The sequence below is a fragment of the Protopterus annectens genome, chromosome 8.part0 (genome assembly GCF_019279795.1).
Source record: "Protopterus annectens isolate FY-2018-M chromosome 8.part0, PAN1.0, whole genome shotgun sequence".
Lineage (NCBI taxonomy): Eukaryota > Metazoa > Chordata > Ceratodontiformes > Protopteridae > Protopterus > Protopterus annectens.
The window spans coordinates 1,504,695,075-1,504,713,846 of NC_056741.1; the positions used below are offsets into that span (position 1 = coordinate 1,504,695,075).

Sequence of the window (18,772 nt, forward strand, 5' to 3'; positions counted from 1 at the left end):
CTACTTCAGTTGAAGACATCCTCAGCTAAGTACCCCGTTGGGGACCCTCTTTTCTTGCTTTAACGAATGTCAGAGAAAGCTAATTGTCTTGCCTGCGGAAAACAGATTCCTCACCGTGATTTTCATTCTTACTGTATCACTTGCTTAGGCCTTGAGCACAACGTCCCTAATTGTGATCTCTATGCTTCTTTTAATCTGCGTACCATACACCGTAGAACTAAAATTTTATATAAGCATTTCGGGGTTTGGCCTAGGTTCGTTGGTGTGGCATCTTCTCGTCTCTTGATGTTAAGTGCAAGGATGAAGATCGCGACAGGCTTAGTGTCAGGTTGGCCGACGACGTTCCAGTTAAGTTGGTGGCCATCGACCCACCAGTTCTGAGTAAGGCACTTTCGCAGTCCCTGCAGTAAATGGATGTTCATCCGCAGGCCTCTGCTTGAGACCCTTTGAGTCCTCCATGCTGCTGGCTTACACTTCGTCTTCTGACTCTCTGCCACTCATTACCTTCGATGGGTCCAGAGCCGCTAAGCAGGCCCTGACTTCTGAGGCCTCTTTTCTTCGGCTTGAGACCAGACCCGGACTTAAGGCCTTGGTTCAGACTACTTCTGTGACTAGACCTTCCAAGTCCCTCCGGCTTTCTAGCAGACCTTCCAGCCACAAATTTACTCAAAAGTATGCGCTGGCCACCCTTCAAATTCCTCAGTCACAGATTAAAATGGCTAGTGATCTTTTGACTCGTGTCCGGGTCTCTCAACCTCCTCCTGCTAAGAGGGCTAGAGAATTGTCCTCTGAAGTTTTGTCTCCCTCAGGTTCTGATGTTTCCAGCAATTCTGCTGATGAAGAGGAAGATTCTCAACTTTATTCTGGTTTTGAGGATTCTGATGCAGAAGACTCTATCCCTTCTGCCTCTCCTCCAGAAGATTTTTCTTTTGGAGATACTCTGAATACTCTTAGAGAGCATTTCAAGTGGGAGAGTCCGGACTGTCCTCAGTCTAAGAAAACGATTAGGGAGTTCTTGGATTTACCATAGCATAAGCCTCTGGTTATCCCTCCGGTGTTGGAAGTAGTTGATGTTTTATTGGAGAATTCTTAATTCTGTTCCTTTTGCCCCCGGGAAACTTGACAGGTATTATAGAGTTCCTGATTCTCATCAGTTTCTTTTTAGGAATCCTACTGCTGATCCAGACTCTTTCTCTTGGCCCTAAAGGTGTTAAGGCTACAGTTGCAAAAAATCCTGTTCTCTCTGATAGAGAATCTAGGGCCTTGGACAGGTGGGGAAAAAAGGCTTATACCTCTGCCACCCTTGCTATTAGGTCTGTTAATTATCTTTTCCATATGCTTAAGTTTCAGCAGCATACATTGGTGGCTATTAAGGCTAAAATTGCTAGTGTTCATTCCCTGGCGGAGAGTCGGGACATGCAAGATTTATTGAATTCTGCCACTCTTGTGACTAAACATTCTTTACACTGTGGTTTTGACAATTTGAAGGCTTCTTGCAGGGCAGCAGCCACTGGGGATCTGTTATCAGAAGACATGCTTGACTCAGGGAACAGCCCCTTTCTGAGCCTGTTAAATCTAAGTTACTGGATGTACCTTTTGCATAAGGACAATCTTTTTGGTAACAAAGCAGAAGAGGTCTTCAAAAAATTGGAGGATAAAGCCAAATCTATGCAAACTGTTAAAGATTTTCTGTACGTTCAGCCTCCTCGTTTTAGTAGGCATTACCCTTCTAAGAATTGGACTTTTCCTGATCCCAGTAAACAGGGAAGCACTAGGTCTAGGGGTTATAGGCCTTCTAGGGGACAGACCTTTAACCCTCAAAAGACTAAGCAATGGCATGCTTCCTCTTCTAAATCTGGGAGTTCTAAGCAACCTTCCCAAAGTAAGCATTCTCTTAGACTCAGCCCTCCCTCCGCCTGCCTTTGCTGGCCCAGGGTTGCCTTTGGGGGGGGGGGGGGGCAATTTTGCAGACATTTGGTCCACCATCACAGATGACAAATGGGTACTCAAAATAGTATTCCAGGGCTACAAGTTTTCTTTTCACACTTTCCCTGTTCACCAAGGATACCCAGATATTCCTCCAAATCAAAAGGCAGAAGCAGAAAAGCAAATTTCTTCCTTGCTGAACCTGGGAGCAATAGAACCAGTTCCTGTACTTCAGATAGGCCAAGGTTTCTACTCGGGACTTTTTGTGGTTCCCAAAAAAGGGGGCACCTGGTGCCCCATTCTGGACTTGTCCATACTGAACACTTTTCTGGTGATTTCCCAAATTCAAAATGCTCAGTCTTCAGCATTTGCTGCCAATACTGGCCAAGGATTCCTGGCTGGTGACTTTGGATCTCAAAGAAGCTTATCTGCACATACCAATTCAGGAAGGTTGCAGGCAGTACCTTAGTTTTAGAGCTGGAAAGTGACACTACCAATTCTCTGCACTGCCCTTTGGGTTATCTACTGCTCCCGGAGTTTTTACAAAATGCCTGGCTCCGGTCATTGTTTTTTGCAGATAGAGAAACATTCAAGTTTACCCTTGGACGATTGCCTCATTCAAGCAAACTCTCCAGAACAACTTCTAAAGGATTTGGATTGTGTAAGGAACCTTCTTACCTCTTTGGGCTACACTCTCAATGAAAGGAAGTGAAGAATGGTACCCACAAGGGAGATTGTATTCCTGGGAGCGAGTCTGAATGCAGCCGCCTAGATGGTATTCCTCCCTTAAGAGAAACAAATACAGCTTTCAACTCAAGGATTTGCCAAGCATGACCCAGCTCTCTGAAAGGCAATTCCTGCAAGCCCTGGGATTCATGGATATTCTTCGTGTTTCATTGTTGCAGTCATTAGGGTTATCCTGCTGGCAGGTTGCCCTCAGTTGGCCTGAATTCCAAAGTCTTGGGTCCTGCTTCGGTTGCTGTCGCCTCTTCCCTGACGTCAGGTCGTGAGGGGTATAAAAGATGCAGCAGACGCCATTTTATTCAGTCTTTCTTGCCGTGCGGTGCCCGAAGCAGAAGCAGTTCGCAAGTGCCAGTCGGCCGACTCCTGAGATTTTCGTGTTTGAGTTTCCGATCCAAAGTCTTCATTAAAAGCCAAGTACCCCGTTGGGGAAACTTTTTTTCTTGCTCCAGACCGATGTCAGAAAAAGTTAATTGTATTTCTTGTGGGAAGCAAATACCTCATAAGGACTTTCATTCTTATTGTATTCCTTGCCTAGACCCTGACCACGACGTTGCTAGTTGTCGGTTTTGTGCTAGATTTAACCAATGCACTAAGTGTCAGTACGATTTTGCTTTAAGCTATTTTGGACGAAGATTTAATTATACAAAGTTGTCGGATAGCCATCCGACTACCGGAGTTCACAAAAAACGAAAAGAAAGACAGGCACCCGAGGTCCAAAACCGACGACGAAGCTTCTCCAAGCAAGTCGCCGGTTCGCCGGTCCTCAGTGAGGTGCTTTCGCAGCTCCTGATGCCCGCTACTTCAGAGTCGCAGGCCGCTACCGACTCCCATGTGGAGTCGGCCAGGCCGCTGCAAACTTAAGGTATTGGAGCCTCGGAGATTATTCCCTCAGATGGGTCCGGAGCCGCTGAGCAGGCATCGGCTTCTAAGGGTGTATTCAGACCCAAACAATTGTATATTAAACCAACTTCAAAGACAAAGGCTAAAACTCCTTTAAAGGCAAAGAAACAAGTTCACCAGCCACAAGGACAGGCCTCCATGCCCAAAAAAACAGATGCTCAAAATGGCCGAAGACGTAATTACCTTGATCAGGGGTTCCCATCCCCCTCCTGATAAGAGGCCTAGGCAAGAGACAGACTTTGAATCTTCAGATCAGGTTTCCTTTTCTTCTGATTCTTGTTCTGATCAGGAATATTCTCTTCCCCCCTATGAGGATTCTAATGCTGAAGTCAATTCCTTCAGCTTCTCCTCATGAGGACTACTCTTTTGAGGAAACCTTGCATACCATGAGGGAGCACTTCCACTGGGAGAGCCAAGATTTTTCAGAATCTAAAAAAAGGCGCAGAGACTTCCTTTTACTACCTCAACACAGGCCTCTAGCTATTCCACCTGTTGGACATTGTAGATGTGTTCTCTGAGTCTAGTCTGACCCCTGACTCTCTACCTCCATCTCCTTTTAAGCCGGACAGATACTACAGGGTCCCTGACTCTCAAATTCCTTTTCAAAACCCTACTGCAGACCCAGAAACTATTTCACAGGGTCCGAAAGGGGTCAAGGCTTCTACTGCAAAAAACCCTACCCCCTCTGACTGGGATTCTAGGGCACTGGCTAGATGGGGGAAAAAGATTTACACATCTGCTACTTTGGCTATAAGGACTTTAAATTGCCAGTTTCATATGCTCAAATATCAGCAATATATCATGACACTGCTTAAACAGAAAATGATGGCAAATTCTGAATGTGCAGAAAACAAAGAAATGCAGGATTTATTGCATGCAGCTGAACAAGTTGGAAAGCATACTTTGCAATGTAGGTTTGATTCTCTGGAGGCCTGCAGGGCCGCTGTTATGGGTTCTGTCAGGAGGCGTGCTTGGTTAAAGGAACAAAATCTGCCTGATCCATGTTAAAGCAAAATTATTAGATGCTCCTTTGCAACATGATACCTTGTTTGGTGTTAAGGCAGAAGAGGTGCTAAAGAAAATGGAGGACAAAGCTAAATCTATGCAAACGGTCAAGGATTTCTTACAGGTACAGCCACCTAGATTTAGCAGACACTGGCCTACAAAGAGTTGGTCCTTTCCAGTCTCAGACAGACCTCAAAGGGGCAGATCCCAGACGCCCTAGAGGTAGATCACAGCCGCAAGGTTCCTACAGGTCTAAGCAGTGGAGTGCCTCTACCTCCAAAGGTGGAGAAGACAAATCACAACCATACAGGAAACAGTCCCAATGACTTCCCCCTGCCTGCACCAAGCACTTATCTTCTGGCAGCACCCTTAGGGGGAAGACTAGCATTTTTTTCTCAAAATTGGCACATATTAACCCATGACAAATGGGTTAAGGCTACAAGTTTCATTTCCATACCCTGCCAAGGACAAACAGTTGTTCAGACCTGCCAAAAAATCAATGGGCAGAGGCTCAAAAACAAGTCGCTGCTCTCATGGACATGAGGGCAATTCAACAAGTGCCACAGCAAGAGCAGGGACAAGGATTTTACTCGACTGTTCTTGGTACCCAGAAAGGACAAAGCATGGAGACCAATACTGGACCTATCTATTCTAAACACTTTCCTGGATATACCAAAATTCAAGATGTTGACCTTACAGCAGCCTCTGCCCATGCTGAGCAGCAAGGGCGTGGCTCCTGACTTTAGACCTAAAAGAGGCATACCTGCATGTCCCAGTCAGACAATCATGCAGAAGATACCTCAGATTCAAGACTGGCTCAAAGCATTACCAATTCTCCGCACTGCTCTTTGGCTTATCTACAGTACCCAGGTTCTTCACAAAGTGCCTGGCACCAGTAATTGCTTACTGCAGACAAAGAGGAATACAAATATATCCTTAGTTGGACGACTGCCTCATACAAGCAGACAACAAGGACATTTTACTACAGCATCTGACCTTTGTGATAAGACTTTTAACATGCCTAGGGTACACAGTCAACAAAAAGAAATCAAAACTAGTACCCTCTCAAGAGATAATATTCCTGGGTGCAAGCTTAAATGCAACTGCCCAGATAGCTTATCTCACTCCAGACAAAGGCAACTGACTACCTATTTCAAGGAAATGGCAACAAAGGCCCAGTTACCTGCAAGAAAAATTCTGCAGGCTTTGGGCTTCATGGAATCCTGCATCTTACTAATTCCATATGCAAGACTGCATATGAGGAAAATTCAAAGGTACCTAAAAAGTGTCTGGACACAACATTGCCACAGTCTGGAAACAATGATTACTCTAATACCCTGCCTGCAACAGGAATTTCGATGGTGGGCAAAGGCTTGTCACCAAAACAATGGACAGCCATTCTCGCTACCCCCAGCCAGACAGAGCCTAACGACGGCTGCATCAGATTATGCCTGGAGGGCACACATGGCAGGAAGAGGCATTCAGGGCACCTGGTCCACAAACCAAAAGCATTTACATATCAATCAAAAAGAGATGCTAGCTGTTCAAAATGCCCTGACAGCCTTCAAGGACCTACTTCATCCGGGACAACTACTGATAGACAACACCACGGTCATGTGGTACATAAACAGGGGGGAACTCATTCTTACCCCCTATGCAGACTAGCCATGGCTTTATGGGACACTGCATTGACTTACCAAGTTCATCTGCAAGCACAATTCCTGCCAGAAAAGGAAAATACTCTGGCAGGCGAACTAAGCAGAAACCTCCTGGATCCCCACGAGTGCCACCTGGATCCACAAGTCTTCAGCATGATAATGGAATGGGGACACCCGGACATGGATCTGTTTGCCTCCCCTCAAAACATTCAACTAAGAAGATTCTGCACAAGGACTTAGCACAGACAAGCTTGGAAAGTGGACGCTTTATCTTTCAACTGGACAAACCTATCAGTATATGCCTTTCCTCCGCTATCTCTCCTCCCCAAAGTACTCCTAAAGGTCAGGCAGGAGAAACCAAAAATGATTCTGATTGCCCCAGACTGGCCACGCCAGTACTGGTATCCGATCTTAAAGACCTTGTCCCAATGCCCAGCCTGGACCTTACCTCAAATACCTCCTCTACTGACCCAGCAAAACGATCAGATTTTGCACAGCCAACTCAGGACCCTAAACCTGGCAGCATGGATGATAATGTAGCCATACAAAAACCACACCTCTCAGTAAAGCTGTGATGGATGTCATTTTAGAAGCCAGAAGGCCTAGTACTAGAAAATCCTATGTTGGGAAATGGAAGAGATTTTGTGCTTGGGACAAAGCTCACGGAACTGATACAACTGTCCCAAATATTCCTCAGATTTTGCAATATTTAACTGAGATGCTGGACAAAGGCCTATCTTTTTCATCAATTAAAATCAATGCCTCTGCCATTTTGTCTCATTACAATACAGAGCCACCACTCTTTTCTCATCCTTTATTAAGGCAGTACCTCAGCGGAGCCAAAATCTTAAGGCCTCCAAGGAGAATGCCAACACCTGCATGGGACCTCAATTATGTCTTGGAAAAACTCCTTACCTCCTTTTGAGCCAGCTGCTACTGCGGACATAAAGTTCTTATCTTGGAAAACAGCTCTGCTCCTAGCAATAACTTCTGCAAGATGAGTTTCAGAGCTACAGGCTGTCATGGCTGTGGAACACTTTATCATTTTCTGTCCAGATAGGGTCTCTCTGAGAACAAACCCTACATTTATGCCTAAGGTGGTATCCAGTGTAGCCCTTAACCAAACAATTAATTTGCCAACTTTTTTATCCAAATCCGCAGAACAAGGGGGAGAAAATTCTGCATTCTTTGGACGTACACAGACAACTTGGATTCTACTTGGACAAAACTCAGAAAGACAGAGCAATTACTAGTGGCATATGCCACAGCATCACAAGGAAAGGCCATCTCCAAGCAGACTATTTCAAAGTGGATAGGTCACTGCATTCTTTTCTGCTACTCACAACATGGCAAACCAGTTCCTAAGGGCATTAGGCCACATTCAACCAGAGCTGCAGCCTTTCTAAGGGGCGTACCAACCAAAGACATTTTAGAGGCTGCTACTTGGAGTTCAGTGCATACCTTTACAAAACATTACAATCTGCCTCTTTACTCTAAGTCCAGGGCAGGCTTTGCCACTGCAGTTCTGCAGGGCCTCATAGACGCTCCTAATGCTGTTTAGCTCCAGCCCCCCAACTGTAGCTTTGGGACTCAAACCAAATGTAATGACTGCAACAGTGAAACATAAAGGACATAGTACAGTTGTGTGCACTTACCATAAATGTTGATGTTCGAGTGTATTCACTGTTGCAGTCCAGGTTACCCACCCGCCATCCCCCTTATTTTTGCTGGAACTTATCTTTACTTCTCTAATCTATGCAAACTAGATGGTGTATTTGCTTATAGATGAAGATAAAACTTATTTTGGTGCATGTAGGTTTTATTTATCTATTTTTAGCCTACCCTTTTGGGGGCACCTGACATCTGGGGCAAGAAAAACTAAATAAAATGGCGTCGGCTTCATCTTTTATACCCCTGACGACCTGATGGGGAAGAGGCGACAGCAACCGACGCAGGACCCGGGACTTTGGAATTCAGGCCGACTGAGGGCCAGCAGGATAACCCAAATGTAATGACTGCAACAGCGAATAGACTCGCACATCTACATTTATGGTAAGTGTACCCAACTGTACTCATGTATTCTGATGATTCCATATGCCAAACTGCATATGAGGAAAAAACAGTGGTACCTCAGGAACTTTTGGTGTCAGCACACACAGGATTTAGACTTGTTACTTCCTCTGATTCCCTGTCTGCCGACAGAGTTTCTTTGGTGGGTGACAGCTTGATCACAGAACAAAGGCCTGCCTTTTCAAACACCTCCTGGAAGAATGACTCCCGCCACAGATGCCTCGGACTACGCTTGGGGAGCGCATCTAGATGGCAGATGCATACTGGGGACTTAGAGCAACCAACAGATTCAGCTGCACATCTGAAAGAATTGATAGCAGTCCAGCAGGCCTTGCTGGCTTGCAAGCATCTTTTCCCCTGGAACTCTTCTAGTCAGGACAGACAACACCACAGTCATGTGGTATATCAACAAGCAGGGGAGGGACTCTTATCCCCTGTGCAGACAAAGCATGATTCTGTGGTCTATAGCAGCCACCATGGGCCTACATCTGGTAGCTCAGTTTCCTCCAGACAGACTCAACACGTTGGCAGATCGGTTGAGCAGGCAGGTCCTAGATCCTCACGAGTGGCAACTGAACAAGACCATCTTCTATCTCCTCATTCACCATTGGGGTTCTCCCCAGGTGTATCTCTTCTTGTCTCCGAACAACCATCTTCTTCCAGTCTTTTACACCAGGGAACATTATGACAAAGCCTGGAGAGTGAATGGTCTGTCCTTCCCCTGGACACAGCTTTCAATTTATGTCTTCCCTCCTCTGCCTCTTCTTCCCATAGTGCTGTTGAAGATGAGGGATAAAAACCAAGGGCCATTATAGCTCCAGACTGGCCCAGACAGCTTTGGTATCCACTGCTTCACAGGCTTCGCACAGTCTCAGCCTAGGCATCTTCCCCTGATACCAGATTTCTTGGTTCAGGAAGAGGGAAAATTTCTACATCCTCCTCAGACTCTACATTTAGCGGCCAGGCTTATACTATAAATCTATCTCAACAGGTGGTGGAGGTTCTTTGTGAGGCCAGGATGCCTAGCACTAGGAAATCTTGCGCTGATGAATGGAAAAGATTCTGTATTTGGATGCAAACTAGAGGGGAAGATTCTTCTCAACCATCTCTTCCTCTTATTCTTGATTACCTGGCAAGCTTGCTTAATGGTGGGCTTTCCTTTTCCTCAATCAAGATTCATGCCTCAGCGATTTCTGCTTATTGTTCCTTTGAACAACCCATCTTCTCACATCCTTTGATGAAGCAGTTCCTCAGGGGGGTTAATTTAAAATCTCCCAGAAGGGCACCTACTCCTGCTTGGGATCTTAATTTTGTGCTTGAGAAACTTACTCTGCCTCCTTTTGAACCAGCTGCCTCAGCAGATTTAAGGTTTCTTTCCTGGAAAACTGCTTTTTTCTTGGCCATTACTTCAGCTAGAAGAGTTGGAGCTGCAGGCCTTATTGGCAGTAGAGCCTTTTATCATCTTCCATGTGGATAGGGTTTCCCTTTGAACGAGTCTTTCCTTTATGCCTAATGTATTTTCTAGTTTGACACTCAGTCACTCCATCCCACCTGCCTACCTTCTTTCCTAAACCTCAGAATAGAGGATAAAGACTTCTGCACTCCCTTGATATGCATAGACAGCTTCTTTTTTTTCTGGATAGGACTAAAACCTTTCGGAAGTCTGACCAGTTTTTGGTCAGTTTTGCATCTGGAGCTCAGGGCAAAGCTATTTCTAAACAGACAATTTCTAAATGGATTGCCCATTGTATTCACTTCATGGCAAGGTTCCTCCACAGAATATCAGGACCCATTCTACTAGAGCAACTTCCACCTCGGCAGCTTTTTTGTGAGGTGTGCCTACTAAGGACATCCTGGAAGCAGCTACTTGGACTTCTTTTCACACTTTCACAAAGCGTTACATTTTACCTTTGTTTTCTAAATCCAGGGCTGGTTTTGCCTTGCAGTGTTGCAGGGCATCCTTTCCAACCCTTAAATAGTGAGTATTCCTCCTTCCCTTTTTTCCTTGGGCTTTGGGAATCAACCCATTTTGTAAGGACTGCAACAGTGAAACAGGATGAACATAGTACAGTTGTGTACACTTACCATGTAGATGTTCAGGTGTATTCACTTTTGCAGTCCTGGTTTCCACCCTCCATCCCCCTTTTTTCCTAAGGCACAGACTGTCTATTTTGTGGATGGTATTTTCCCAGGATTTTTCTTTTCCTGGTCTAACGTTCTTTGGGGCTCCTGACAGTTATAGCAAGAAAAACTGAGGAAATAGCGTCTGCTGCCTTCCTTTATACCTGATGGGTTTACGGCCGAAGGCAGCCGATGTCATATACCAAGGCTTTGGTATTCTGGCTGACTGTGGGCTGCCGGGAGCCGGAGAACTAATTTTGTAAGGACTGCAACAGTGAATACACTAACATCTACATTTATGGTAAGTGTACACAACTGGTACTATTCATTTAAAGACCTGGGTATATGGGTAGATCCAGCCAATCAGAAATTAGCAGTTAACATTAGACCTAAACTTGAGCATGCAATAATGCAATGGAAACTTTATAAGAAAAGCATGATTAAATGAAGTAGTACAGCGGAAATTTTCCAAGGAACATCCATGGATGTGCAAATTTAAGTTATGAAAGACTAAAATATATGAACTTTGTGCAGCGTCACTTATATCCTAAGGAGATCTTATTTGGGTATATAGGGCATTTAGAATCAACTACCTTTGGGGTTATCAAAAAGTAGTAGAGAATCATCAGACAGCCTATACAGAAGAGATTATAGGAATGAAAAGAGTACTAACTGGTTTTCTGATAGCAGCTGATGTATTGCACAGACTATGAAATCGCATTAAAGCAAGTACTAGTTTAGATATTTTTAAGAAAAGCCTGGACAGTTGTTTTGATATATTGGCAGGTTAGAAGGGCATTAATGCCCATGCTTGAAATATTTGTGTGTTTAACAGTAGATGTCTGATCATTGCTGCAGTAACCACTCCCTCCCACCATTCCCTTGTTTCTTGGTCTGGAGTTTATGCCAGGGTGTGAATACTTACTTTTTGTTCCTGGCATTGTCCATTTGTGGCTTAGCATCCCTCTCTGAAAGTACTGAAGAGCTTGGTGCTCAGACTTGGCTCTTTAGTCAGCTGTAGTGGAGCTTACTAATTCTGAGTGTGTGGAAGGAGCCGTGAAGCTTTGGAATTTGGCTGGCTGTTAAATCCGTGGCAGGATATAACCCATTTAACTAAGACTACTGCAAGAGGGATCATGCCAACATCTACTGTTTTATAGCAAGTTTACTTGCACAACTGTACTTTCCTCAGAATATTACTGTCTTCCTGCATCCTTTTGGTGCCTCCAGTGTGCCTTAGATGAGGAAGCTGTAGTGGTACCCAAGAAATTAATCTGTATAAGGGGAGAGATTTCATGAATGGTAGGACAGCTTCATCTCTGCCTGATATTACCTTCTATGCACACCAGCCCAGAACAACTCTAACCAAAGATGCACTGTCTAGCTTAGGGAGCTCTTATGGGGCCAGGTTATGAAAATAAATAACAGAAATGTAAAATTTATAAGAAATATGAATGCGAGTCCCCCAAATTCTCTGGCAGTACCACAGTGATGATTTTACATAAGCTGGGAGAAACTTACCATGCAGACTGAAATTGCAAGCATGGGAGACTGACCAAGAGGTACATGTGACTCTCATAGCACCTGTATCCATTCCCAAGAAGGCACTTTTGCAAACAGGCTGAACTTAGCTCAGATCCGTACAATTATAGATGTTGAACAGGGATGTCTTCCTCCTTATCAGGTGTTGGGTGTGTATGAAGTAGACCTTTTAGCCTCCTTTTTGAAAAAGGAGCTGAGAACATTCTGTTGCAGAACAGCACCTTCATTCAGGTATCAGGAAAGTAGATCCATTCTACATCAATGGACAGGGGTGTTTCTTTACACTTTTCCTTCTACATGCCTGATCCCAGGGTGGTATTAAAAATCATGGAGGAGGAGCCAAAAATATTGTGATAACATCCTTTAGTCATTGTATCACTGGTAAGAGAGAAATGCAGATTGTTCACTCGGTTGATCGCCCTTGAAAATCAAAATAAAGATTCCTTTTGCGTCCTAACTTGGGTGCACTGACAGCTTGGATGATTTCATCCTATCCCCAAATTGGCACATGGATTCAGAGCATGCACTAAACGTTAATTGGCTAGGAATAGTACCTAGGAAAGTGGAAAAGATTCTCCCTGTGGTGTCACTTTAGGGATTCTGAGAATGATGATCATGTGACAACAGTCCTGGATTACCTGTCAGAACTTGTCAGAAATGGTGTTAGTTGCTTCCTTAATGGTTCACTCTTCTGCTACCTCAACCTGCTTGGCTGTTGTTGCTTGTCCCATACTCAAAGGGTGACGAGCAGGTGGGGTATTTCTTTAAGAAGCTTTATTACATGAAAACGTATCAGGATGGATAGCAGCTTCAATAATTATAAACAAACTGACAGAGCTTACACAACGTGCTTGCACTACAATATCTTGGCACAAAATGTCACTCTGTCCCTGCATGTGCTAAGTAATCAGTACATTAGTACATGCCTACAGGAGGTTTCTTAGAGATATGTGCACTAATCGACATCCTCCCTCTTAAAGAAAAGAAAGCAATTAGGCATGCAACAAAATACATATTCAGAAAATAAACACAAAGCTCAAGTGATTCACATAGTCATGTCCAAGTTGCTGTGCATCTAGAACATGGTCTTGACACTCGACCAGATTTTGTGACATAACCTTCAGGACCAGACTTAGTAACGGGCAGGTTTCGGTGAGTAGCTCGTCACTGGATTCGTCAGAGGAATGGAAATTGCTCCTGGAACTTCCATTGGAACTAGAACACTGGACAACTCACTCTGAGATAGTGTTTCTCACAGGATATGTGCTATGGTACAGGCTCTGACACTGGTATTAAATGTTTCCAATTTCACCTGAATTTTTGATCCTTTTGATTCTACAGCGTATGATCTCTGCTTGGGCCAGATGTTCATGACTCCAGTCTGATCATAACCCTTGGACATTTGCATCCTTAATGCTTCTCCTTCTCGTAATGGATTGAGTAGTCTGCTGCTCTTATTGTAGTAGCACATCTGGATAAAGCACTTCAACAGATTGACTTTGATTTGCTGTTTTTGACACATGGAACCAACAATTGACTACTGATTGGCAATGTGGTTCTGGTTTGTCTTGACAGAAGTCTCTGAGCAGGTGAACCAAGATGTTTATCATGAGGAATTTTTCTGAGATTCAAGAGATTTAGGAAAACATCACTATTGTCTGTTGTGGACTTCTTTAATAATTGTTTTGCACTTTGAACTTGAATGTGTAGTTCTGCCATACCATTGGATTGAGGATACTCTGGACTACTCGTGACATGCATAAAGTCTCACTGTTCAGCAAATCTTTTGAATTGCTAGCTTGTGAACTCTGTACTATTGTCAGAAATAACTTTGTGTGGGGTCGTACATGGAAATCCAGACATCTGGCTCAGCTGAAGTGGTTCCTTCTGTTGATGTGGGTGGCTTTGTACTGTTACACAAAATGAGATGAAAGTGCTGTGAATACCTTGTGACATTGTCCAAAGTACATGAGATGAAAGTGCTCTCAATATCTTGTGACATAAGCGAAAGTACTAGTCGTCTTGCCCTTCTTTTGATAGAATCTGCTCCTGGGTGACCTCTGTGTAAGATGGTGATGTACTGTGGTTGCAAAGACTGGGGAACAGTAACTTTAGGACCTTTCATGATACCATAGTCAGACAAAAATCTCATCTCTGTATGGAAAATAAGGTTGTACTTCTGGAGGTAAACTAGATTGCTCTGATGGCCATCCTCCTTTGAGAAAGTGGTTGAGCTTCTGTAAAACTGGATTTGCAGCTTTGTGATCTCTCAGCTCAAGATTTGTGGAAGAAAAATTTCTCAGTTCCATGACTTCAGAATCATTTCTCATTGTCATGCTGTTTGGTGGTACTTTTGGGCTATCTGGATAATGTATCAGCAAGATAAAGAAGTTTGCCTTTCTTGTAGACGAGATTGAAATTGTACTTCAATCTGGCTGGGGCTGTGTGCATAAGCTTTCTCAAAATAGTGACTAGAGGTGGTTGATCTGTTTCGATCTGGATAGGTCTACCATTACACAATCATGGAACTTTGAACATGCGAACACAGTTGCCAAAAGCTTTCTCTGAGCATACTGCATTTCAGCCTGGGTAAGGGTTCTGGGCGCATAAGCAGCTGGTTTTGACCCTCTTGTAGAATGACTGCGCCAAGACCGATTTTCGAAGCATCACAAGAAAGAGCAACTGGATTGTGGAAATCATAGTATCTGAGAGTAGGTGGACTGGCACTTCTCTATTTCAGGACATGAAATGCTCTTTGCTGTTCTGACCAAGACTAGAATATATCTTTACGTGTTAGCTGTCTCAGTGGGTGTGATATTTGACTCAAGTCTGGAATGAACTTGCCTAGGTAATTAACCATGCCATGAAAACATTTCATGGCTTGAGCATAGTCTACAGCCCTGCATTTCTGCATTCTTTATTTTTTTGTTACAGCAACTAAAACCTTTCTAATAAATATTCTACATTTTGACTTGCACGTAGATAAATATTCTGCAAACTGTATCTGATGTGGAAGGTAATCGCTGTCAATCAAATAGCTCCTTGGCTTCTTCCTGCTCTGTCACTTTTACCTTTCAGTTTATTTGCTCCCAGTAGCATGGCATTTTTTTTTTTAAGTTTTCTTCAATTACTGCTATTTGCCTGTTTTCTTTACACATAGATTTTGCCAAGAGGAATGCATAGAACTTTCTGCACTCCCCTCACTAGTTTAGTCTTTAGGTTGTCTGACACTTGTAATACTCTAGTTAGTTTCATTTCCCTAAGGATTTTCATCCAAAGCCATAACCTGTCTGCATCCCTCATACTTCCAGCTTTGTGCCATCATTTCTTTCCATGGTTATCAGTATCCATGTGCTTGTGCTATATATAAAAGTATCAGTTGTTTTAGCTTTAAAGCACCGCTTTCAAGTCTTTTGGTCCTAGAACCCAGTATTCAGTAGGAAGAATAGACTTGTTCTAAAATAACTCTTGTCTTGTTCACTTCTAAAATAAAATCTTTCAGCTCTTTGTCATCCGCAGATTTTTCTCTAGCTGATAAAATTATGCTTGGGCCAATGTACAAGTATAAAGGAAATGAAAAAAAAAGTTCACTTAGTGTATCATTACGGTCAGTGTCCATGGCTATTGACTTGAAGTGCTTTATGTTATGATGGTCTTCCACTTGGTCTATTCTCAGTTATCTTTCACTCTGAGTTCTTAGTCCATACACCTAAATTTCTTTTTTTTCATGTCTCCATAAATACAGGTATTGTTGACCTAGTTCATGTGTAGGCACATCATTTATGTTACAATCTGAGTTTTACCTTCACTTTTTATGTCCCATAAGTACTTGAAACTGCCTCATTATGCAATGACCCCCCCCCCCCCCCAATTAATATTCCAAAGCGTGCACGCTGATCGGTCAGCATGCACGTTGCAAATCAGACTTATACTAATGGAAAAAGGTCTTTTTCCATTAATGCCTTTTTTTACAGCAACGGAGAATGCAAGATCTCCATTGCTTTTTAGACACTGTCTCGCTATGTTAAAGGAGTTTAACATAGCGAGACGCTTCAAAAAAGTAACTGAGATCTTCCTTTCTCCGTTGCTTTTTTTAAAGCTGTCTCGCTATGTTAAACTCCTTTAACATAGCGAGACACTTTGTAAAAAAAACAACGGAGATCTTGCTTTCTCTGTTGCTTCCACCCACAGATCTGATGTACTGCGTAAGCATACGCAGTACATCAGAACTGCTGCAGAATACCAGACAGCTGCGGAAAGGCAGCAAGGAGGCATTATACAATGCCATTATTTAAGAAAAGTAAGTATTTTTTTTCTTAAATGTCATTGTATAATAGCAATAACCCACTTTTGGGTGTGGGTAATCCTGGATTTACCCACGGTTGTCTTTGTTTGGCCACTCGGGCTTCACTCTTGTCACCAAACCACACCAACTGTGGGTAAATCCAATATTACCCACACCCAGGAGTGGGTTATTACTAAAAGATATCACACAGCACCCTAATGTCATAGGATTTGTCGGGAATAAGAAGTAATGCCCACAAACAGAGCTAGTTTTTTCATTGACAACCACAGTAATTGTCCTGAATTTGCAAAGGTTCCAGGTATATATGAGAGGCCAAAGCTGACATCCTTGCTTGCTCTTGCTATTGAAAATACTCTTCTGATCCATCATGTATTCTGCTTATCCTGTTATTGCCCTGCTTGTGGATTTTCCATCACTTTCTCTGCATCTAAACATATCAACAATAGTGGTCTTTTTTTTAATAATCTGATTCCTTCTAAATCATCCATTGTGAGCTTCCCGAAATCAACCAGGGACTCAACATGGTTTCAACAAGTCACCTTGAAAATGGAACCAGTCTAAGTTTTCTGTGTAAAGCAGTTATGTGGCTGTTCTATGCTTTTTATTTTCCAAGTTACAGTTGACCATAGCTGTAGCAGATAACTTAAATGGATCAGGGAAAGATGAAACTCTTGACAGAGAAAGGGTAGCCCTTCGTTTATAAAGATTCTGTCTCAGTGGCTGGTGCAGTGTATTAGTTGTTACCATAAGTGTTCATCTTGATTGGAGTAGTGGTTGCTGACAAGTTCTAGAAAGCTTCACAAATTCAGTGGCAGGTATGTATTAAGTTTTTGTCCTGAAGTCCTGCTTTTGCCTCACTGGTACTTCAAACATTTCAGGATTTTGGGGTATTGCTTGGTATTCTAATCAAGTGTTAACCACTTCATAAGGCCTTTCACAGTAATATGCAAGAGTTGTGTGAGATGTGTACCTTATTTCTTAAAATGTTTGCTCCCTGCAGGTAAGTACCTTTTTCCCATTATACCTGATTGAGTCCCACTGCCAGTCAAGCTATAATCAAATCTTTTTCCTTTGTAAATTGACAGTTTTTTTTTTAATTTAGAGTTTTTATAAAACTCTTTCCAAATAGAGCTCAGGAAGTAAGAGTGAGTATCTGTTTCTTATATGTTGCAGTGCACTGCATGGGCTCAAGAGGCGCGTCAGTCTGGTTTGGGTACTGGAGACCTGTTAGAGATGGTTGAAGTCCCTGGATAGTTTTGTTTTCATGGCCAAAACTGAAGATACTGTAGTTTTTAGAAGTATCAAGTCACATTTGTGAATTAATCTGATTATGCATACCAGTTCTAGGTATTTTGCTGTGTGAGCATGTTTTTTTTTTTTTAACAAAATGGTGAGCATGCTTACCTCCGTGTGTTAGCCTGTTGTAATCTGTACTTTAGACCTTCAGTTTATAAAACATTTTCTTATTTCCAATGTTAAATGAACAGTTTAAGTAAAACAATTTAATAGATTGTAAGTGAGCCAGTGCATTATTTAATTGCTTTATATAATGGTCTCTTAACCTGTGCATTTTAAATAGAATAAAAGCTGGCAAGTAAAATGTTTGGCGTAAACTATTTTTCTTTTTTACCATTAAGAATTTGCTCATTGCTTTCTTAGGCTGTGGAGGAACCATCATCGGTGATGGCGGCAACTTCTCCTCTCCTAATTTTCCAAATCTTTACCCTCCTATGATTGACTGTACATGGACTTTTAAAGTAAGCATTTTTATGGCATTTTTCATGAAAATAATCCTCTGCTAGTAACTTAACAGAAGCAAAGAAATGAGAAAAATCTGAACTGGAAAATTATTTAAATTGCTTGATTTTTCACTCGAGAGTGCAGAAATGTTTTTCTCCAACTTCAGAGTATAGTCTGCTCTTTGGTTTGCTTAAAAGATCTTTTCATCACTTGATCATTGAAGGTATATATTCATATAGTGCATGGTTTTCATTAATGAGGAGCAATTCCTTCACACAGGCAAAAAAAATGAGGTAATGTTTGTTTTTGTAGAGCTACAGTTGGGTGGACTTTGTTTCATTTCATCAGAAGGCCATTTTTTCAAAACCTTAAAATGTTTGAGAATCACGGAGTGATGTAAATATTGCTTCCAAACCATAATGAAAAGACTTCTACAGTTTTCTACTTAATTCACCCTGTTCATAGGAGTGTCTACTTTGACTTACTGATTGATTCACAGTCTCCTGCTCACAGTGGAGTGCTGTACTCCCATTCAGCTAACCCTGCAGTGTTTGTGAACGGTATTGTTAACTATATTATTTGGATGAAGATTTTCCTGTGTACCCCCTCCCGCAACAGTAGGTAAAAATTATAAAATTGCTTAGCAGGATTGTAAAAATAAAATTTGTAAAATTGCTAACAGGATAAACAAGATTTAACAACATGAGAATATCAAGAAATGTTTTTTTTTTTTGTGTGCAGGAAAGACAAGAAAATAAGA

The 18,772-nt window shown here is 42.5% G+C and overlaps 1 protein-coding gene across 1 annotated transcript in view; it reads left to right on the top strand.

The window, feature by feature from the left end:
• The window catches only part of ST14 (ST14 transmembrane serine protease matriptase), a 1,989,024-nt gene that overhangs the window by 534,927 nt on the left and 1,435,325 nt on the right, over positions 1-18,772 (top strand). The window contains exon 8 of the mRNA XM_044081090.1: positions 17,932-18,029. Coding sequence (XP_043937025.1) covers positions 17,932-18,029 — 98 coding nt within the window. The remainder of the gene's footprint in view (positions 1-17,931; positions 18,030-18,772) is intronic.